General features: G+C 32.1%; 2 protein-coding genes across 6 annotated transcripts in view; both read left to right on the forward strand.

Moving 5' to 3' along the window:
* The window catches only part of LOC111699091 (uncharacterized), a 28,747-nt gene extending 18,621 nt beyond the window's left edge, over positions 1 to 10,126 (forward strand). The window contains exons 26-33 of one of the 4 annotated variants that reach the window (XM_023469655.1): positions 654 to 753; positions 5,211 to 5,347; positions 5,722 to 6,181; positions 6,240 to 6,601; positions 7,152 to 7,269; positions 7,544 to 7,674; positions 7,746 to 8,090; positions 9,996 to 10,126. In XM_023469655.1, the coding sequence (XP_023325423.1) occupies positions 654 to 753; positions 5,211 to 5,347; positions 5,722 to 6,181; positions 6,240 to 6,601; positions 7,152 to 7,269; positions 7,544 to 7,674; positions 7,746 to 7,779 (1,342 nt within the window). In that variant the 3' untranslated portion in view covers positions 7,780 to 8,090; positions 9,996 to 10,126. Of the gene's footprint in view, positions 1 to 653; positions 754 to 4,584; positions 4,893 to 5,210; positions 5,348 to 5,721; positions 6,182 to 6,239; positions 6,602 to 7,151; positions 7,270 to 7,543; positions 7,675 to 7,745; positions 8,091 to 9,995 lie in introns of those variants that run through there. The other 3 variants (XM_023469656.1, XM_023469657.1, XM_023469658.1) reach the window with 3 other exon arrangements.
* Positions 10,127 to 10,154: 28 nt separating this feature from the next.
* On the forward strand, positions 10,155 to 18,127 carry LOC111699093 (single-stranded DNA-binding protein, mitochondrial). Of its 2 annotated transcripts, none has more exons than XM_023469660.1 (7): positions 10,155 to 10,336; positions 10,823 to 10,887; positions 11,031 to 11,083; positions 11,520 to 11,630; positions 15,215 to 15,301; positions 16,854 to 16,929; positions 17,440 to 18,127. In XM_023469660.1, exons 1-7 carry the CDS (start codon positions 10,249 to 10,251, stop codon positions 17,524 to 17,526), a joined length of 567 nt encoding a protein of 188 aa, XP_023325428.1. In that variant the 5' UTR covers positions 10,155 to 10,248; the 3' UTR covers positions 17,527 to 18,127. The 2 variants fall into 2 exon arrangements, with proteins under 2 accessions (XP_023325428.1, XP_023325429.1); XM_023469661.1 differs by having other exon boundaries at positions 11,574 to 11,630.
* Positions 18,128 to 22,668: the final 4,541 nt, after the last annotated feature.

A 22,668-nucleotide genomic window follows, 5' to 3' on the forward strand; every position in this document is an offset into this window, starting at 1 on the left:
TAACCTTAGGAGGAAGGATTCAAATGTTGGGAAAAAGGATTACAATCTTGAAGGAAGGGTTAAATGTTATGGGGAAAAATTTAAACATTGGGAGGAAGGATTTAAACATTAGGAGGAAGGGTTGAAACATAAGGAAGAAAGACTATACCTAAGGAGAAAGGTTTTAAATCTTAAAAGAAAGTTACACCTTGGAAACAAGAATAAGTGAGAATCTTTTTACCTTGCTTCTCCTTTATAGTTGTACGAGTTGCACAAATCTCACTGAGCATTAATAAATTTTCCATATCGATCTGAAAGCCAAAATTATATTCTAAAAATTAAGATGTATCCACAGTAACTTGATTTATTTAATACTTTGTTTTGTTGGACTATAAAATCACTCTGTTTATCAGAGTTGGATCCGTTCCCTTCAATTGATATGGGGGCACTGGGTTTGTTTACATTCTACCCAGAGTGTACAGTACACAATATGCGTATATCTGAGTTGGGTGTTCCTGTATATAGTTCCTTGGTTATCGCTAACTGAAACAGATAAGAAAGGAACAAAAAATTTAAACTGTAATGGCCTTAATATAGAATTTTTCAACTTTGGTTTATAAAAATTTCCCTGGTTTAAATGACAAACTCACAAAATTCAAACATATTTTTTATAGGTATTGCCTGTTTGACACCTATGACTTGTTCGTTGAAGGAGGTGCCAGGGCATCTGAGAATGGATTGGGTATTTCAAAAATTACCAAACTGGGGGATAAGGTAAGCCAAAATATATAATAATTTCTATATTTTAGGCATGATGATCCAGAATACCAATTTATCACAAAAGAATTGTTCGTTTATTGTTTATGTTTTTACTTTTATGTTAATATTTTATTAATGATATATTTACATTTTTTTCCAGACTTAAAATCAGAATTATATTTATTGAAATTGTATCTCGACTCAATGCCACGTTTGAAATCTTTGTTAAGATTTTGTTTGAAATCTTTTTTAAAGATTTTTGAACCAAGAGTTAGTTGATTATTTAAATTTTATAGATCCTTTCATTGACTAATTAAAAAGCTAGGGGGGTTAATATTTTTACAAAAAATAATCCCCCGCCTTCACAAGTCATACAAATCTATTATGTTACTTTATTCAGGGGCAAGTAATTTTTAATTTATTGGAAATAAAAAATTGAAGTACTGGTTTTTTGGGGAAAGCAGGTAATATGAATGGGTAATTTCCTGTGGAATTACTTTATTCAGGGATTTGGAATTTATTTTTTTGAAATTAATAGTTTTTTTTGAGAAAGCAGGTAATATAAATGGGTAACTTCCTGTGGAAATACTTTCTACATTAAAGATATCTAACAAATATGTTTTTACACATTCAGGTGGCTACAGCTCTTTGTCCATTAGCCTGTCCTTATGAAGCCTTCCCAAAGAGGGAGGAGGGGGGGGGTGGTTGTTGCTAAACTGGTCACAGTGCTCAAATCAAAAATATTTTTTATTAAAGAAATATGATCTTAGTAGTTTAAATTGAGTCAACATTCAAGGAGGCTCCATAGTGTCTGCAGAGCCTTACAAGAACTCAGCAAAATAGTTGCAAAGCTCTCATGGCACATTTTTTTCTCGCTTATTTTCTGCTAATTTAAAAGGGGGATTGGGTAATTCTTTCGAGTATAAACCCCCTTGATAAATTATTGATATTTAATAAATTTCTACAACTCTTAATGGTTTTTGTTGTTGTTTTGTCAATAGTTATTTTCTAAATGGGTTTGTAGATATCATAAAAGTAAATTAAAAATATTGTAATAAATATTGTTGCTTCTTTACAGTTTTAGTCCAATATTTGATAACAGTGACTAAGCACTGTTCAGTAAAAAAAAAAGTAAAAAAAACTTCCCATCCCTTGTAAAAATGTTGCTAATTTTTGTTCCGAATAACTATTCTAGTAGGATATAATAATTTTTAATCAAACTAACTTTAAAGGAGTTTTTAATCCATGGAAGCTATTTTATGAAGAAGTACTTCCTTTATGAATTTATTTTTCAGGTGAAATCTTTTTTTTATTTTAACACATGGTAGCACAAAAATAAGCTACTGTCTCTTTAACATTTATTTAACAAAAAATATTGTTTAGTTTATGTGAACAATTCTTTCAATAGACTAATCCATTTCAGTTGTGAAATTAAAGTATTATCCAACTTAGATTTGTGTGACTCATTTCAAAAAGCAAATAAAAAAAAGGTTCCATGTATTTAAGTTGGCTTGGTTACCCCTCTAATTGAACTTTAAATAAAAACTTGATTTTCACTGCAACTCTGGATGGTGAAATTTAACTTTGTGAAATCATTAAACATCTTGGTTCTAGTACACTTTTTCTCAAACCTTGCCTTAAACTTCTTTTCCCTGCTTTTAGATTTGTCCCTAACTCAGTTATTTACATATTTCAAGAGCCATCTCACACATTTCTGTCCATTGTCATGTACTTAGGCCCAGTGATATCAATAGAAGTAACACAATCTTGACACATTTCTTAAAGATAATCTATTCCTATGCAATGGTGCATGAAGAGTTCAGCATGTTTTAAGTCAAATTTCAAACATTCATGTGAGGTAAGCTTTCTATTTCTTTTTTATTCATCCTAATACCTGAATATCTTTTCCTTCTCCTCTCCCCAAATTTTTGATCTTTAATTCAGGAAAAAATTATGGTTTTAATAATTGTCATTAAATATATTATTATATTATAAAGATTTATTTACACTAAGATATGCATATAATATATTAGTGTTATTGTTCAGACTATGTTAAAACAAAATTTTAATTTATGGTTTTTTCTTTAATTTGGAAAATTTAAGTTAAGTGGGGCTTTAACATATTTTATTGTTTTCTAACTAGATCTTTTCTCAGATCAGATAGATTTACAAAACAATCCTGTGAACATAATTTAAAAAGAAATCTAACCTAGATCTTAGAACTTGCTTCAACAGTCTAAAAAAATACATGTAAACCTTGTGAAATAATTTCAATTAAGTATGCATATGGGATTTCTAATGGCATTATTCCACGCTGTGGACAATTTTGAATTTAATGAGGAAATCCCAAAGACTATATCCATCCATAAAATCTACAAGAACTAATTATGTAATTATAATTTTTAAACAAGTATCTGGATTGTAAAAATAAAATTCTAGGTTAAAGGAATGAACAGCTGTTAAAAAGACTGAATCTTGTCTGTAAGCAACACAAATAGTACAGATGAATTTTAACATGTTAATAATTTCTAATGTGTTAACCCAAATACCCCCCCCCCCCCCCCCCTCTATTTCTCCAAAATTTCTTATTTTTCCTTATGCTCATTTCTATACCCCTGTAGGACTTTTTAACAATTTATTTTTAAGTTAAAAAGTATTTAACAAAATTTAAAAAAGAGAAGTGAATTTTTTTTCTCTGACTGTTTTATCTTCTTTTTTATCTGATCATACATTTGTTTTCTGTTCCTCTTTTGTAGATCTGCCCATTCTAATCCCTTGTAGACTAAGGAGGTATGCATCTTGACACATATTTCTGCTTTTGTCTCTCCCTAATATTCTGCATGTTTCCCAGAGCCACAGCTCTCTTTTTGACAATTGTCTTTTTCAAACTATTCTTTAATTTGATATCTTGGCACTAGATATATCATATTATGCATAATAGAAAGTTACTGTTTGTGAGTAGATATCTGATGTATTTGCCGTTTTCAGTGTTTTTTTCTGATCCAGGAATGTCTGACTAAACAACTGTTGTAGGTTAGCTTCAATTTCTTCAATATTCTTACAGGCTAAATAGTTAAAAGTCACTGCACAAAGCCAGGTTTGAAAATTATTGTCAGAATTCTGCCTAAATAATGACAAATGGGATAAGAAAGGTTAGGCTAGGAGTGGATACTTTTGATAAATGAATTCTTAATTCTTGTAAGTTCATCTCAGACACTGCTTCAAATACACAACCTTGTCTACAGCAATATTTTCCTTGCAGCTGGCAGAGTATACACCTGTATCATAGTGCATGGTGCACAACCTATCAGGATTCTACTTTATATGTTTCCATTTAGATCGAGAGAAAGAGAAACCCCTCCTGTCTTCACTATTATTTTCTTTTGTTCCAAGTAGGTTGTACTGTCATGTTATTCCACACAGGGTTTTGTTCAGCCACAAGAAACTGGAGAGAGTTGTATAAGAACCTGTCTGTTTTGAAATCTCTTGATGTTCACACATAGAACCAGATTCAATTGAAAGAATTAGCGTCTTTTATGAGTTTGAATACTTAATAACAGCTAACCAGGCTTGTTATTAAGGATTGTATTTAAAACTGCAAGTAGCTAAAATCTGGATCCAGCTAGGTAAAAACCTCCATTCTCCAGGTTAATACAGCATTAATAGATTAATGCAGGCCTTCAATGTTCCTTGAAGTTCCATTTATTTTTTTTCCATTTGTGTGCAGGGGTGTATACGGGGGGGGGATATAAAAGTAAAGGACTAATTATGAAAAAACAGGGTAACTTGAGGGGGGAGGGGTTCCCTAATATTAATCAGGTAGATAATTGCTTTTTCATATTTCAGAATGTTCTGTCATGCTTTGTAGGTGCCCTGATGCTTCACTGGTTTGAAGAACATTAGTTAATTATTATTTGAAAAGTTTGTTTCAAATTTGTTCATGTTAATGATATCTAATTTTTGATCATTTAATATAAATTTTTCAAAATATTATGCCCTTCCTCCAAAGAGAATTACCTTAGAGAAAAATAGCAATCAAATGTAAAACTAGACCAGGCAAAAGTAATCATTTTACACCTGATTTGCAGTTTTTTTTAGCAAATTTTTTTAGAAGTTGATGTTTTTTATCTCTTAACTGACATTGTCTTTTTCCATTTTGCAGTAGTTTTTTTTTTCATCTGCACTAATTTACAATGATATTATTTTTCTGCTTTTAACATTTTTTATTCCTTTTCTTCATAGAATAAACTTATGTATGTTAAAAATTTAATAAAACTTAACAGACTCGCATTTTATTTTGTGACAAGTTAGCACTTAGGTTATTTTCACTCCAATAAAATTGTTGTTTTGAGCTAAAAAATACAATAAAATTGTAGTTAGTCATCTAAAGTTATATTGTTGTATTCATTGGTAACTGTTTTCATTGTTTTGAAGTCAAATGAAAATGCATTTTTAGTTAAAGTTATTTTTAGGTTGGATTTCATGCGGTTGAGATTGATGCAACACTGTCAATGTCATGGTTGGCTACTGGAGTCTGGCTTGGTTTACCATTACCACCACCAACAGTTCATCCTGATACAATCACTGAAAATAAAATTCAAGTTTTTAGGAAAGATAATCCTTTCTGGTCACCAATTCAAAAGTGTTTTACTTATATTTTTTGACATTTATTTTTTAATTGTAAATAAAAACAAAATTTTGAAAAAGAGTAGTGAATTTGTTCTTAGGATGATGAATTGACATAGCTCATCACACATCTGTATTGTGTTCCTCTTATGTAGATCCAAGAATTCTTATTCCTTTAAGCCAAAGAAAATATGCAATTTGGCACATATTCCTACTTTTGTTTAACCCTTAAAATTACTCATATTGCTTAGGTCTGCTAGTTTATACTTTTATAAATAGATGTTTTATTATCAATCCTTGTTTTAAAATCATATCAATTAATATTTTTACCATTTGATTGGATTATCTTGGATTTAGACAAGTTAATTCATCTTGCTCCAACATAATTGCTAGTATCAAACATAAAATGGTGACTGGGGCCAATGAAGCTTGGAAAACCAAAAAGATGTTCTCATGCCCTGTTGCAAGCATGCGTCTTGTTGAAGTGAGTGCAGTGAAGAAATTCAATCTTCCAGCTGCTCAGGAATTGCCATCCTTAGATATTCAATCTTCTCACATGCAAACTGCTGCAATCCCACCAGTGTTTATGAATCATCCAGGAGGGTTAGGTCCTCCAAGAGCCTTTGGTTCAAACATGAGAGGTGGAGTATCTGGATTTAATTCCAATAGGCCATGTCCTAGGCCTCAAGTTCCCAAATCAGATGAAATCTATGATCCAATTGACAGCTACACACAATTTTTTAAAGAAAAATACAAAGATGTAGATGTAGAGACGAGCAGTTCAGCAGACAAGAATAGCTCAGCAAGGGATGATAAGGTATGCTTCTTAAAAACTAGGCAAAGTTTTATCAACATTAGCTTATTTCTTTTTACAGGTTGACTCTGTTGCTATGAGCAGAAAAGAAGAATTGGACAAAATGAAATCTGAGAAGTTTTACAAAGAGTACAAAACTTTACAAGCCAAGTTTTCAAACAAAGAGTTATTAGAAGAGCCCAATCCAACAACTGAGATGTCGGATGGGTCATGGGAGGACCTTCTTAGAAAATGGAAACTTCAGACTGTTGTATGGGTCAAGGAGGCCAGCCAACTGGAACAAACTGGGAGTACAGAAGATTCTTTTCTTCCTATCTCATTGGCAGACTCCTCCACTGTTGCTGAAATTGTTGAAAAGATAGGACACTTTTTTGTTGTAAAGATTGTTGACAAGAATATTCATGCATTATTACACAAGGACAGGTAATGAGTTCATAAATTAATTTTTATACTTATTATTTAAAAAATCATTCAAAGTTGAAATTCATTATTGGCAGACAATCTTTCAAAATAAATTTTGACATTTAACCATACCCTGAAAGACATCCAGTCAAACCCCCTCTCAAAGTTTTATTAAAAAAATTAAATTATCAATAATTTATACTGTGTAAAATCTGTTTGGGTCCATAGTAGTAAGTACATGGATAGAGAGTGAAAGAATGTATATTCTGTTTCTAAGGAGCAGACTCCCCTTCCCTAATTTTCTATGTATATACCATTGGAGCCTTCATTATATATTCAAATCTAACGAACAGACCACAACTTAACTTCTTTTGCTTACAGTGCTAGAATTCTTAAAGAGCTGAGTGTTAAATAGTATTCACTATAGGTTGAGTAATTTCAGAAGATAGTACTAAAGCTAGACATGAAAACAATTAGAATACTTTTGAACCCTATGTTGTCTTACCAATCTTGAGTTTGTGACTGAGATATTATTGTTCAAATCCAAAACTTAAAAAGTTGTCTTTTTTAGAATCTGGATTATTGATCACAAACTCTTTGAAGGGGAAGCTTATGTAAAAGACAGATTTAAAGGAAGGATTAGGGTAAATGCCCGCAGAGTATATATCACTGGAATGGTCAAATACCAGGTATTTTGATATAATGCAAAAAAAATTATTTTAATTGGACTTACCTTTCAATGTTTTATTTTTTATGGAACAATCTTATTATCTTCTTCTATGACTTTTGTTCTAAACTTACATAGATATTAAGGATAATGTCTTATAAAGTTAAAATAACTAGTATCTAGAATTCAGAAATTCTAAAAAAGCAACTATGAATTCCTCTCAACTTACTTTGAGATTCAATACTAATGTCTTTATTACTTTTGTCTGCATCTCTTCAGGCATCATTACATTTTAGGTAACATTTGGCCACTGTGGGTTGGTCCCTAACCAGGTTGGAGCATACAAGTATTCTGAAAAGATGCTGGGATTCATTAAAAAATGCCAAGACTTGAACACTCTTCAAGTTGAGCTGGAAGATTATATGAAGTGAGTTTTATCTTCAATTAAAATTTCACATTAGTTAAATTAAATATTAGTTTGAATTTATTCTCTTTCAGGAAGAAAGGGGAGAAGCAAGAAGACGTCAAGTAGCAAAGCTGCACACAAGAATTTCATCTTGTAAAATCAAGAAAATTATTTTTAAACCATTTTCTCAAATCTCTTTTGTCTGAGTAAATTGTAGGAAACACAAACTTGATCATCATTATTTTGCTTGTTAATTTTGGCACTAAAGCTGATGATATGAATGATTTTTTTATCAACTTTATGATGTGTTGTAATTTGAATCCTAGAATCTTACATAATTGACTAAAAAATGCTGAAGGATTTGTTTATGGATATATGAACTCAGCCAGTTTATATGGAAATCAATGTCATGCATTTTCTTTAGATTTTGCACATAGGTTAGCATATTATGAGATCATTAAATCCAAATTTTTAGGCTCCTGTGTGGGGTTTCCACTGGAATTAATTCCTAGTAATGGTTTACGTACGGAAATGATCTGGAAATTTTTTCTTTGTGGAAAAGGTTCCGAAAATCCTGAATTTCGGAATGATTTCCTAAACCTTTTTTTTCCCTAAACCGGAAATTTCCGGAACATTGTTCCAGAATTTCGGAACGGTACGGAATATTGTTCCGGAAAGTTCCGGTTTAGGCAACAATCGTACCGGAATTTTTTCTTTAGAAAAGGTTCTGGAAAACGTCAAGGACATCTTAAACTTAATCATAGAATGTGCGCCTGGTTTAGCTGAAGTTAAAGTAATACTACTGTGAACTATCATGAAATATAAATCCTGACTGCCATGTCTCAAAATAATTTCATCTACAGAAAACTGTGGAAAGGAAGATGACATATATAGCAATCCTTAAGTCTATTTGATGTTGTTACAAAGCAAATTGGTTAACCCCCTGTAGTTTTTTTTGACAGCACTCTCATTTTTGTCACTATCACCCTGAAATTTTGTGTTTAATGAATAGATTTAAAGGATTTTTTGTTAAATTTGTTTTATTTTTTTATTTATAGGGTAGGGTACAGGTTGGAAAAAAAGTCTAAAATAACCCATAACTTTTTTATGACTAAAGCTACAGATCTAAAAACTTTAGTTTTGAAAAGCCCTTGAAAAATGCATGTAGAAACATGTGATATTCGTTTAAAACAAAAAAATATTTTTTCATTTTTTTACCTTATTTAGGAATTTTTTCCACCCTCCCTAGCACCCAAACTATTAAAGTTATCAGTCTAATTTTTTGTTTCTTAGATCTGGTCATGAAAAATTGGGCTATGAACATGCATTTGAGCCCTATACCTATTCTCTAAGTCCTTTTTCTAGGGGGGGGGGCGCCAAAAGGCCCTCCCCTAGGCTATTTATAGGGTTAAATAGTAACTTTAAAAATCACTTTTAAATAGGTCTGTATACAGTTTAGTAAACATTATGTAATTGCTGTGTCTCATGTTCATTGGACTATTTAAAGTCATAATAAAGTCTAAAAATCGTCCTTCTAATCCAGAGTTTTCTGGTTATCACTCTATTTAAGTACTTGGCTAGTCTGTTTTTTTGTCCATTTGTATCCATTAAATGTCAAAACAGTTGAACCAACCAGGTTCAAAATTTGTGAGGCAACTCACATGGCCCAAGGAAAGGTTTAAAAATGGTTTAAAAATTTGTGCATGAAAAATTTATCCACCAATTTAAAGCCTAGTTTATATAAACTCTAATTAATATGGTTCATTTCATTACATCCTGATGAAATACGCAGGGGGGATGAGGGGGGGCATATGCTAAGCTGATGACCCTCTTGAAAAATAAAAATAATTTGTCAACAAATATTTCAGGGAAGGTGAAAACTGTAACCGTAAAATAGTCATGATGATCCAAAGTAAACTATTTGTGAATATACAATTATAGCATAGAATGCATATTTAATATGTCAATTAATAAGTTTTAACTTTTAATGTTTTAACATTGCTTTCTATGTCTAACATTGTGTTAAAATTTCTGGTTTACAAAATGGAAACTGGAAATTTTAAGGTTATGTTAGGTAAACCAGAAAAATTTCCGGTTTACAAAATGGAAACCGGAAATTTTATGGTTTTCATTTCATCCGGAATTATTTACACAACAAATTTTCAGATCATTCCATTTCCAAAATGGAAATTTTTTTCCAAAAAAATGGAAACCCTACTCCTGTTACTTTTGGTCATGGCCTCCTATAAAAAACCCTCGAGGCAATTTTTGCCCCAACCTTGTATGCTTCAATTGGCAATAACATAAAATTTTGGATTTGATGTTTCCTCAAAATATGCTAGCTGTCAGCCAAATTTTTATAAATCTATATAGTATAGGGTGGCTGACTTGATATAGTATTACCTGTATTTAAATCATTAAATTAAATCTAAATCAATCCCATCTTTAAATAAATCTTTTTACCTTCCTTAAACTTATTATTTTGTTTTAACTTACTCTTTTGATGAGGATTGAAGTTTTATCATACATTATTGTTGAATATAACATAATATTATGTACTAAAAGTATTAAAAAAATTCTGATTTTTTCAGAAATATGTTATCAAGGCATATACTTAAAATTAAGAACTGGCCAGTTCATACCTTATCATTCAGAGGAGTCAAAGGAAACAGAACAGAAATTGGTAAGCAGTATATCCCATGATTAATCATGAGTGCAAAGAAAGAATTTGTATAGTGTTAAATATTTTCTAAATAACCAACTTAAGTTTATTATTTGTTCTCAGTATTTTAAAAAAAGATTTTATTTATTAATTGAAGATGGCAAATGTCACTTTTATAAGGAAGAACTTAAAGGGTCTATAGATGTAATTTCAATTGACCCTCCATTGAAAAGAGTGGCATTTTTTATTCATAATGATACATATGAGGTATGAATTAGATACCCTTAATTATTGAAAGCTGATAATTTTAAATTGCAGTTTTTACTTAGAAGTGCCTTGCAATTGAGAAATTATTAGAATTTAACACATTTGAAATTAGAATAAAGGAGTTATCTGCCTAGTTATTGATAAAACACAGAGCTCAAGGGTACTGCTGTGAATTAGGCATGCCCATTAATGAAAGATGTTAAAATTACAATGACATACTGATAGGAATATTTTTTTTAGTTGACTCAGAAATTGGAACATTACATCTTTCAGTTAATGATGATGATCATTCAGCCAGGATTAAGGTTATTACTAAAAAATATCAGTTTTTAAATAACTTTATTTTACATTTTTTCAACATAGAATGGAGATAATTCAGCCAGGATTAAGGTTATTACTAAAAAATATCAGTTTTTAAATAACTTAATTTTACATTTTTTCAACATAGAATGGAGTTAAGAGAGGAGAAATTGAAGATCTTAATCCATATGTCTCAGATATGTAAGTATCACTTAATTTCCCATGGGAAAATTCTTAACAGTATATAAACACAACTGAAACTTATCTTAGTATGGTGAATTAACATCACATAATCATATTAGGCATTAATCACTAGTGTCTTTGAGTCCTGTTAGGTTCTACAAATGGAGTAAATGTCCTATTAAAAGAGAAGGGAAGTTTTTTTTTTAAATACTAGACTGTGACAAATGTGAACTCTTTTATTCATTGATTGAACACATTGATTTTTGAAAACAATTGTTTTCATTATACCCCCCCCCCCACACACACCTTATGATAGGCTTGTTTTATTCCAGTATAGTTTTAATAACAATTAATGATTATAGATTATTTATTTCCTTATTTGTTTAAATGCATTAAATTGACTTCATACTGTAATTCTGAATTTGTTTTTTAAATTTAATTTAAAATCCTTTAGCCCTGAAGAAGGTAAAAGGGAGAGGTCTTTAAACAGCGTCAACTTGATTGGTAGAGTTGGAAACATCCCAGTGATGCGAGGAACACAAGACAAGCCTGTTACAGTGTTCAGGTAGATCAAAATTTAAGGTTACATTTACTTCTAGGGAGATTTTTAAGAAGAGAATGAGTCATATCTTTATTTTTGCAGGGGGCTAAAATCAAAAAGTTTTTTCTTCAAAATTTCAGTTTTCAAATAGAGGTACAACACTATGGGGCAATTTCATCTTGCACCAGCAAGGAGTATAGTATGGAATATAAGGGAGAAGGAGTCAACCTGGGCCGCCCTACCATATAGTTATACATGCTTTGCAGATGGTACTCCATTTGAATACAAAATATTTGGCTGATGTACAAATACAGCCAACATGTATTCAGAATAGGTTATTCTATACATTGAACAGTAAAAAAAGTAGGCTGAAAAACACAAAACAAACACATTTTGTTTGGTTGTAAAAATATTGGCAATTCAAAAAAATTGGTTTTCTTAAACATGGTTTAGTAAAAATCAACATAAAAAAAGTTTAAAAGACTATCTTTAAAAACTTTTATAAAGCATGTAAATCATTTGGCAGGGTGGGTTGGGTTGATTCCTTTACCATTATATTTCATACTCCTTGTTGGCCTGTTTTAAATTGTTTTGCTAAAATATAGATAAAATTTAGATGTTTTTTTTATATCTTTTAACCCCATTCTTTTTTTTTGTGTAGATCAATATGCTAATATAATGTAAGGGAGAAAAAAATCTTCTGAATAAATGAAGATTCATATCAAATATTTGCCTTGATGCACTGAATTTAGAAACTATAAACTTTGTTACCTATCTCAGTTGGAGCCACTCTTCATTTTAATAAAAATATGTTTTTTATTGCAGATTTTTTGGTTTTATTTGAAAATTTTCAAAATTACCAATAAAGTTATAGATGTGGTTTTCTACCCACACTGGTCCTAATATTTCAGCTATTGAAACATTTATCATGAAATAAACAATTTATATTTAGTGATTGTAGCAACAACTAAAGGACCAAAATAAACGAACTGAATGTGTATTGAATTCTTACTTACAACATGATATTAAAACTATATATATATATATTTGGTTTGGAATTCAGAACTTCTGGACTGAAGGGCGATATTTACAGATCTCCACAGGGGTCCCTCCAGCATCAGAGTGATGAACTTGATGAGGAACTCTATGCTTATTTCGAACTTCTCTTCAAGGGTTCTGACAAACTAAGAGAGGAGTAGAATGCTGAGGTGAGAATCAAACTCTCTTCTTCATTCTCTCTGCTTTCTGGAGAGGTTGAAGTTAACAGAGCCAGAGTTAATGGAGTGGGAGTCAGGAGAGCATGAGTCAACAGAGCCAGAGTCAACAGAGCCAGAGTCAACAAAGCCAGAGTCAACAGAGCGGGAGTCAAAGGAGCTGGAGTTAACGGAGCCTGAGTCACCAGAGCCCAAGCCGAGGGAGGTCTTCCACATCTGGGAGGTTCCTGAGCAATTAAAGGTTTTTTAAGAAAAAATAGGTTAAAGTCGGTCCACGGGAACAGAGTCGGACTTGGAACCAACAGGGTGAGTCAAAAAAGTGTGATTTACGGCGCCTGGTGCAAAAGTGAACCTTTTTTGTGCAACTCTTCTGTATGGTGTTTTTCAATATTTTTTGAAAATTTTTTATTTTTTTGGTACTCTATAATTGTCCAAAAATAAATCCGCAAATCCTTTTTTTTTCTCTCAAAATCTAGAGAGAAAAGCAAAAAAATCTCTAGTTCCTTTCTTCTTAGTATACTCAAAAGTTAAAAATATACGCTGTTCAGTTGAAACCTGATGAACCATTAAAAAACAACTTCAAGTCTGAAAATTGAAAATTTTCTTATTACAATTTTGCCACTTTTCTCTGCTACTTCAGCTGCTCCTACAAACCGAGATGCTTCTACTGCATTCTCAGCTGCTTCCTTAACTAACATTGCTGCTCTTGAAGTCCCTGCTCAATTAATTGTTCTTCAAATCTGAGATGCTCTTACTTCCTTTGCTGGACTCGCGACAGGTCTGTGAAGAGCTGCTCTACAATGAGCGGCATCTCCATACCCAGAAGCATCTGGAGAGTATAGACCAGCCTCTGGCGTACTGGCGGGGTAATCTAGTTCTTTGTACGAACACTATCTGCTCCAAGTCTCTAGTAGCTGGACTGGATTTCCTAGTTCTCCTGTATGTCCTGAAAGTCTGAGCTCTCCTATGTGTCTTAGAAGTCTTGGTTCTCCTGTGTGTCCTGCAGCTATTTCTACAACAGATATGTGAAGAGCTGTCTTCAAAGTTCAGCATCTCTTGTCACAAGATTATCTTGTTCTTCTATGATGTGTTTGTGGAGAGCTTTATGTAAAGAGCAGCGTGTCCAGTATCAGATTTAGCTTCTGCTCCTGGAGTCCTAAGTCTGACTAAATCTTCTAGCTGCCCCAGATCTATGTCTGTAAATAGCAGCGTCCCCAGTTTCAGGTTTAGGCAGCATCTGATATCTTGAATATCCTAATTCTCTTCTGTATCCAGGATATTCCAGTAGGTAGTTCAGACAGGCTGGTACATGATCAGTTGGTCCAGTTCTAGAAACTACAGGATATGAATCTCTTGATGAGATCACAGAAGAGTATGGTGGAATCTCTTGATGAGATCTACAGACAAGTATGGTGAACCCATGTGTTTATCCCTCCTAAACCAGTTGGAGAGTAAAGAGCATCCTCTGATATCTTCAGTGATAATGATGACTCCAAGGATATATCTTCTTGTATAATGAGGTGGAAGTAGGCCAGTGTCCTCCTTAGTCCCCTTGGTTGGCATGATAAAGATATATCCATCTGTTGGCTGACTGTTAGCTGTATGTTGTGCAAGCCAACAAGCCTTCCTATACAAACAGGAGATTAAACTCCGTGCCTGTATTCTAGAAAGGTTCAAATTCTTCAGGTTTTCTACTCTGCTCAGAGCCGGAGAAAGGTTTGAAAGGTTTTCCAGTATACGATCATACGATCAAATATTACATCATGCTTAAAATATTACAATATTCTGATCATCTTCACTTACAAACATTGTATCAATTGTAGCTTTCATTGATTTATAATGATTTCAATTTATAATTACTTTTCCTGTTCATATATTATCCTTGAATGGATCCTGCAAACCCGCAATATATTTAGAAGTTGTCTTTGTGAAAGAGTGCTTTTTTGAGAAAAAAAAAATATATTTAATAGCAAAAGTACAAGAGAGCACAGGAGTTCCGGGATAATCTATATATATAAATAGAACTTTACAGCCATAAAGAAAAATTTAGGGGTGACTTTTCCTCTACTCCTTTTCCTTCTCCTCCACCTCTCTTTGTTAACCTCTAGTTCTAAATTGTTTTTGTTTTTTTTTGTTTTTATTTAATTTAACATGAATGTATCGCTGCAAAAGGGCCTCTCAGTCAAAACAACCAGCAATGGTTAGAGAGTAGAGACGTCCTGGCTAAATTAAAATGTAAAAATTGTGTAATTGTAACTGATCTTTATTAAAATATTTAGTCAAATATATATATTTCTATTTATCTATCCCTGCTGAAGTTTCAAAGTTTTTACACCACCAAAATATGTTTTCCCTTTATTTATCATTTTTACATTAAGTCTCATTTAAATCTAGTTTGGCGACTAATACAATGTGGAAATCTGTGGACAATCAGTGGTCAACAAGAACTGACTGGCACAACATTGCTGTCTTTAAGAAGGGGTAAGAATATCATTTAGTTTTATCAGAGGTCGGAACTTTATCCGGAATGCTTGATCTTGAAATCCATTGTGGGCCCTTTTGAATTTGAGAACAAATGCTTGATTCCATGATTTAAGTAATCCCTATACAATCCAGAGTAATGCCACCACAAAATATTGAAGAGGAATAAAATTCATCTTTAGGTCTTATTAAAATGAAGACCAATGATTGATCTTGAGATTCACAACACAAAAGTTCTGACTTGTTCATCCTTCATTTTAGGGCTAAGGAGTTAGGATCCATTTTGTAAAATTGTGAAATTTTTCTTATTCATCACTAAATTATTTAGAAACTTGATTTTTCACTCGTTGATAAGGAATGTTTTATGATATGAGCTTAAAAATTAATATGAATGATGAGAGCTTAAAGATCTGGTAATTTGCAAATTATTTAGGAATCAGTTGATCATCTGAATATTTCCGCGGACCCAGTTTCCAGCAGATCCTAAGCATTGCTACATTTATTCATACTATTTAAACTTTACAAAAAAATGATTTAACCATAGTCTTGAGGGGTCTAAATCTAGGGTGTCGTCCTACCTCCCAGAAAAAAGACAAAGACGAATAGTTAGGGTGCTAGGGATGTTTGAAAAAAGTCCAAAATAAAAGTTGGGGGAAATGTAAAGAATATTTTTTGTTTTTTGACAAGTATGAGGATGGGACACATGTTTTACATTAATTTTTAAAAATGTAGTTTTTATATCTGTACCTTTAATGACAAAAAAGTTCTGGTCTATTTTAAGTTCATTTTTAACACGAACCAGCCTTTTAACTGTCCTGTATACCCTATGCTTTAAAAAAAAATCTTCTTTTATTAAATCCTGAAGGCAAAAAAAACAAAAGAAGGGGGGCGTCCACTGTCCCCCCCCCCCTCCCAGATCCTGTTCAGGATAAACCAATTAAAGTTTTGAATTGCATCCTTAGGTCTTTTGAACATTTAAGTTCAAACAGGCTTATTCTTTATGAACTTCTATAATTTCATACAGGGTTATTGTTTATGAACTTCACGACCTCAGCCATTTTTTTGAAATCATGGAAGTCATTGTCATGGATTTTTTTTTAATTTGGCGCATAGGTAGCCTTTTATGAGAAAGCATTAAATCGAAAATTTTAGACACCTGTAACCTCTGGTCACTGAGTTATGGCCTCTTAAAATTCAGGCCTCATTGCAATTTTCAGCTCAACCTCGTATGTTTTAATTGGTCGTATCAAGATATTTTTGTAATTGGAATTTCACTATAATATTTTTTAAACTTTTCATCTATGTAAAAAAATAAAACCGATTTATGGTATAAAATGTCTGTTAAGTGTTAATGCAAGGAGAACAGAAATGAGGGGACAAATCAAAAATTACTACAGTGTGTGGTTTTTCTGTTATTCGATTTTTCTTAAAATAATTACAGCCAAATTTTGATCTATTTTCAACAATCTGGATTTAATAATGACTGACAGAATCAAATAGCAAATTGTTATTTTTTCATATTCCTTATATTTTTTGTGTTAATTAAATTAAGATTGAGAGAGCATGCTTACAATACTGTGGAGAAAGGGCAGAGGCTACATATCCAAGGAAAAATACTTTATGGAGAGGTTAGTGTTCAATTGAAACATTTTTGCATAAAGTTGGCTAAATCTATAAGCAAAATTCAAACTACATAAACAATCATAATAACCATTAATTTTTGTTCATGTAAATATTTTTATAATCTTTGATAATGTAATTTTGATTTTCTTATAAACTAATTATTGTTTATTAAAATATTTTTAGATCTTTGATAATGTAATTCTGATTTTCTTATAAACTTTAACTTAATTTTTGTTCATGCAAATATTTTTAAATCTTTGATAATGTAATTTTGATTTTCTTTTTTGTCATGCTTGAAGGGGTTGGGTTAAAGAATTATTTATTGTTATTGTAAAGAAACTACCTTCTTTATTCAAATTCAAATTTTATAATTCATAAAACTTGATCGTAGACTATATTAATTCTACTTGATCAACCAGTCTAGCATTGTAATATCACAGGTTCAGGCCATCAGGTTTCAAAATTACAGGGAACAGATTAAGATATTTAAATGCGCGTAGTACAAAGTACTTTAGGTGACAGACGCTGCAGGCATTCGGAGGCATACAACAACCATTGCTGTTGATGACATAATTTTCCTAGCATCACCCAAACTTAAATAAGTTGCGTAATGAGTATACAACAACAAACAGGAAACAACAAACACTTCCAGGATTTAATCATTTAATCAACAAACAGGGGGACCCAGTAAGCATGGGTATTAGTGCTAGTTATTGGAGATGTTTTTTTCCCATGTGGCATTTTTTCATGAATATCTATATTATTTGAAGAAAATGTTAATGTGTGTTGCGTAATTTCCCTGCAGACCAAGACTATATTTACATAAAATCAGTCCAATTTATTTTCTACTTCCAGGGCACCATACTACTGTTCAGCCTGTACTAAATTATATGACTCACTGTTAAAAAATGCTTATTTAATTTCATCGATAAATTAAAAATAATAGGTTAAAGAAATCGCTAACACAATTTTTTTTTTTAAATAAGTATTTTTTAATGAAGAGTTAAGATTAAGATGTTAAACTAATGTAAAAAATGTCTAAAATATGAATAATTTATTCGAAAATATACAAAATGTTGATTTTGGAAGAAACATTAAAAGTTTTTGTAAAGCCTGTACCTAGACCATACATCTGTGCTGTGAGGAATTAAAGTTTGTCGTGTTTATACCTATCATACTTACTGAATACATTTTTTATCAGAACTTATTTTTTATTCATCATATTGTATTGTTTTCTTTTATGTTTAATAGACTTTTCCTTATCTTCATCAAAATGTTCTTGGCATCTTTGAAAGGTGAAACCCATTCTTTAAAACCTGTTTTTAATTTTTGATTTCATATTCTTAGCTTCTTTGTTGTTTCAAAATACGTTTGACATATGCAACGTGCTGTAATTGTTAATAATGGGCAATGGCATGGTTCGTAGTGTTTTGGCTACAGTGGTTGGCAATTATATCAATACAATGAAGATAACTTTTTATCAATAATGCTTTGACGAGCATTCTTTCTAATTACAAGTTAACAAAGAGAAGCTGTTAATTGACAACTTTTCTTTGTTCACATGTTTGTGTCTCCGCTGTTTTATAGATTGGTAGAAATTGAAATTGAAATAGTAAGTCGTCTTCATTGTCTTGATACATACGACAACGACTGTATTAAAATATTCCACATTTCTACATAACAAATAAATAAAATGAAGCGGAAACTAGTTTCTGAAATTTTCTCTGGAACAAAACAGTTGGTAAATGTTTAAACAAATTTTGATTTTGTGGGTCCTTTTATCTGTTCAAAAACCTTAAACTTTTATAGAACGATCCAAGTTATTGCCCTTCGTGCAGCAAGTCGATTGTTATTAATTTAGACAAAAAAGGGAACGAATGGGAATAACTTGGATTTAAGTTGCTTCATTATTAGTTATTTTTGGTTACCTTTAATTTACAAGGTCTTTCTGAAATCCCAATAGTTAAGTTTAAATAAATGATTTGCCTAAGAATGTAAACGGTCGTTGCTAACTAGAATCATTAACGTCGGAGGATAATCTGAATTATTTCCGTCCAGTCGTCTCTGAAGTCTCATTCTTTGTGGGTAACCCTTCAGTAAAGTAAATATTACTATAGAAAAATTCGCAATGTTTTTTTTAATTAACATATAAAGGGTGGACATGTTCCACCCAAGGGTGTATAAAGGGTGTAAAGAGAGGGGGCTAGATCTCAGAGCTATCACACTGTACATCTAAGAGTAAAGAGAATTTATAAAAAGTTTGCGCTTCTCGCATATTTTGCCCCCCCCCCCCCCCCCTAGATTTATTTCTGTATACGCCCTCGGACTCCCACCCGTAAAAACTAAGATCATTTGTCATCAATTATTTTATCAATGTTAAAATATTTTAGTCCTGTTAGTAGTAACGTTTTAGGTTCAAGATTGCGCTTACCTGGATTATCCAATGAACCCCAACCAACCTCTTTTGTGTCATAATAAAGGTTAAATAAACGTAAAAGAAGAATTATTGTTAATTTAATATATTCCGTTACAATCCATCTTGTAAGGTAAGCTTGCAGCCACCCTTTATTCGCCCTTGGGTCCTTATCCTAATATCTTTCTTTGTTCCTTTTATACTGGCAGTTTTCCAGGTAGCCTCCCTCCCCCTTCGGACCAGGTAACCCCCCTCCCCGACTCCGACAAAGCCTACGTATATGATCACCACCTGTCTCCGGGTTCCACATGTGTCTTGAACCCATCCCTTCTCTCACCACTCTTATCTCCTGCATCAAGCTAAGGTTAACTACGCCAGGGGCCCCCAGGACTTAAAATGGAGTGGTGGGGTCCATGCTTCAATTGACAGGGACAAGGGCTTTTTAGCAAGGAGGTTTTCATTCGCACCCAGTAAACACACAAGGATTAAAATAGATACTCCAGATATTAATTCATTGGTAAATCATTTTGATTAAGTTTTAAATAGGGTTTCCATTCGCAAAACTTTTGCGCAATTTTTATGAAAGAAAGCACAAATTTTTGCTTTTGTTGCGCTTCATTTTTGCGCGAAAAAAAATAGCACTTTGCGCAATCATTCGCAAACTTCATTTCGCGCAAAATTGCGCTATTCCACTTTTGCTTGTTAACACAAAGTTTCCTGGTATTGGAAAGGTACCCAAATCCTTCAACAAATTAGCCATCTGTTCCGCTAGACAAGGTTGCCGAGGTTGCCCCTATCTGATGTCGGAAGCATGTGTGTTAACGTTAAGAATCTAAATATTCATTAACCAATGAAAACTGTTCTTATATCATCGTCGCCAATGAAAACTGTTCTTAAAACATCGACTCCAATGAAAACTGTTCTTATATCATCGTCTACAATGAAAACTGTTTTAATCTCCTTTCTTTAAATGGAATATGTTCTAATCTATTTATTTGAAAACTGTTTTAATCTCTATTTAAATAAAAACTGTTCTACTCTCTTTTTAAATAAAAACTTTTCTAATCTCTCCTTAAATGAAAACTGTTCTAATCTCCTCTCTTGAAATGAAATGTGTTCTAATCTATTTATATGAAAACTGTTTTTATCCCTCTTTAAATGAAAACTGTTCTAATTTTTCTTTAAGTGAAAACTGCTATAATTTCCTCTCTATAAGAAATCTGTTTTAATCTCCCTTTAAATGAAGTATGTTCTAATCTATTTAAATGAAAACTGTTTTAATTTCTCTTCAAATGAAAACTGTTTTAATTTCTCTTCAAATGAAAACTGTTCTAATCTCCTCTCTCTAAATGCAAACACTGTTCTACACTCCTCCCTTCAATCAAAATTATAGGAAAATTGATCCGGGGTTCCTGAGTATATAGTGAGATCCAGAAAACTCTGAAATAGGAAGACGACTTTTAGAATCAAGTTATAACTTTAAAAGTTCCATGAGCATGAGACCAAGTAATTGTGCAGTGTAAATTCAGAACCAATTCACTAAATTAGTGATAAAGAAAGTGTAATTAAACTAATTTCTTTGTAACAACTTAAAATACACTTAAGTATTGCTGTCAAGTCGTCTTCATGTTCCATTGTTTTCTGGTTATTACTGTACTGTACTGTACTGTACTGTGCTTTTTTTATCGACAAACAGAGATCACTACTTTTTATAATATATATATTTAGTTATCAACGATAAAAATTGTAAATTTGAGGTACCCTGTGCTCTACTTGATATATTCTCTATTAGCCCCCCACCCTTCCTTTAATTACAATAAAAGATTAAGTTTCCTTCCAGAATGCATTTTTGCAATCATGCATAATAGAATTCTGTTGAAAATTAAGATTGAATGCAGGGCACTGCTGTAGCAAGGATTACACAGATAGGGCAACAGAGATTGTTACTCAAATTGATCCGGGCAAAATTGGAAATCAAAGATATAAACCCAATTGATCTTAAACAGTTTTATTGTACCTTTCTAATCCATCTTAGTAATCTATGTTCAGTCTAATCTTAGCACCAGATTTCAAGTATTGATTACAAACCGTATATATAAACATAATGCACTACACTCGCACAGCTAATCTAGCAAAACAGGTATCTAGGTCACGTCGATCCAAAAGTTCGAGTGGCTGCTGAATTTATTCCACTTCACCCAATGACAATTTGTGTATCTTCAATCTTCATTATGCCTATTGGGGTATTCTTTAAACAAAAATAGAAAAATTAGTTCGAAACATATAGGAACTATTTCTTGACTGAGAAATTTTATATTTGTTAACTATATTATATAACTATATTTTTGTAAAATTAAACTCTAAAATTATTTGAACTCCGGCCCCTAACCATGTGTTAAAAAACTTCCTACCCAGGGTTGTATTTTATTGATCAAACCAATTAACTATTATGTTTTTACATAATAAAATAATTTTGTTTAACGGGTTGAATAGGGAATCCCAGAAACATGAGAAAAAGTTAAGTAAAGTAAAATTCTAAATTATTCTAACTCCGGCTCCGTCCTCTCACCATATGTTTAGAAAAAACGTTGTGGGGTTTTTATTTATCAAACAGAGTATTTATTATGATTCGTTATTTATATAAAAAAGTATAAAAAAAGTTTGTTTAACATGTTTAAAAATCAAGAAACAGGATGAACATAAGAATATGTCGGATTGTAACCTGACTCCTCTATCTCCTGTCATCTGTATATGACAGATTGTTTGTTTGTTTGTGTACTGCAGCAGGACAGGATGTTAGCTGACCGGAAACCAGTATATGGGTCATGCTGGGAGGGTTAGCGTATCGTTCGTTTATATATAAATATATATACAGGGTGTCCCAAAAAACATGGGAATTCGTTGACGAATTGGATATCGTCTTTGTTATTTATTAGCAATGTAATACCTAATTTCAAAACCCATAATATTATTATATCTGCTAGAGTTTATTTTATAAAAAGGATAAAAGACTGTAAAGATGTGTCTATAATGTCTCCGCAAGATTAACAGTGAAGACGGACAAGTTTCCTCTGTTTGTATATACTTTAATTTTCTTGTTTTACGAAGTGCAACCGTATCAGTTAAAACATAAAAAAATAAGATGTGAACATAGCAGACGAAACTCTTACAGATTATACAGCTTTCTCAGTAGGTATCATTATACTAAATCAAAAGAATTATTTAAAAAAGACGATATCGAATTCGTCACTGAATTCCCATGTTTATTGGGACACCCTGTATACAGTGGCGTACATAGGGGGGGGGACAGTAGTCCTCTTGCCCCCCCCCT

This window comes from Eurytemora carolleeae, unplaced genomic scaffold (genome assembly GCF_000591075.1).
Source record: "Eurytemora carolleeae unplaced genomic scaffold, Eaff_2.0 scaffold215, whole genome shotgun sequence".
In the NCBI taxonomy this organism is placed as follows: Eukaryota; Metazoa; Arthropoda; class Copepoda; order Calanoida; family Temoridae; genus Eurytemora; species Eurytemora carolleeae.

Coding starts and splice junctions, on each gene's coding strand:
- LOC111699093 (XM_023469660.1), top strand. CDS start 10,249: ATGTTATCAAGGCATATACTTAAAATTAAGAACTGGCCAGTTCATACC. Junction 11,084..11,519: donor AATCCATATGTCTCAGATAT/GTAAGTATCACT, acceptor AAAATCCTTTAG/CCCTGAAGAAGGTAAAAGGG. Junction 15,302..16,853: donor ATTGCTGTCTTTAAGAAGGG/GTAAGAATATCA, acceptor AATTAAATTAAG/ATTGAGAGAGCATGCTTACA.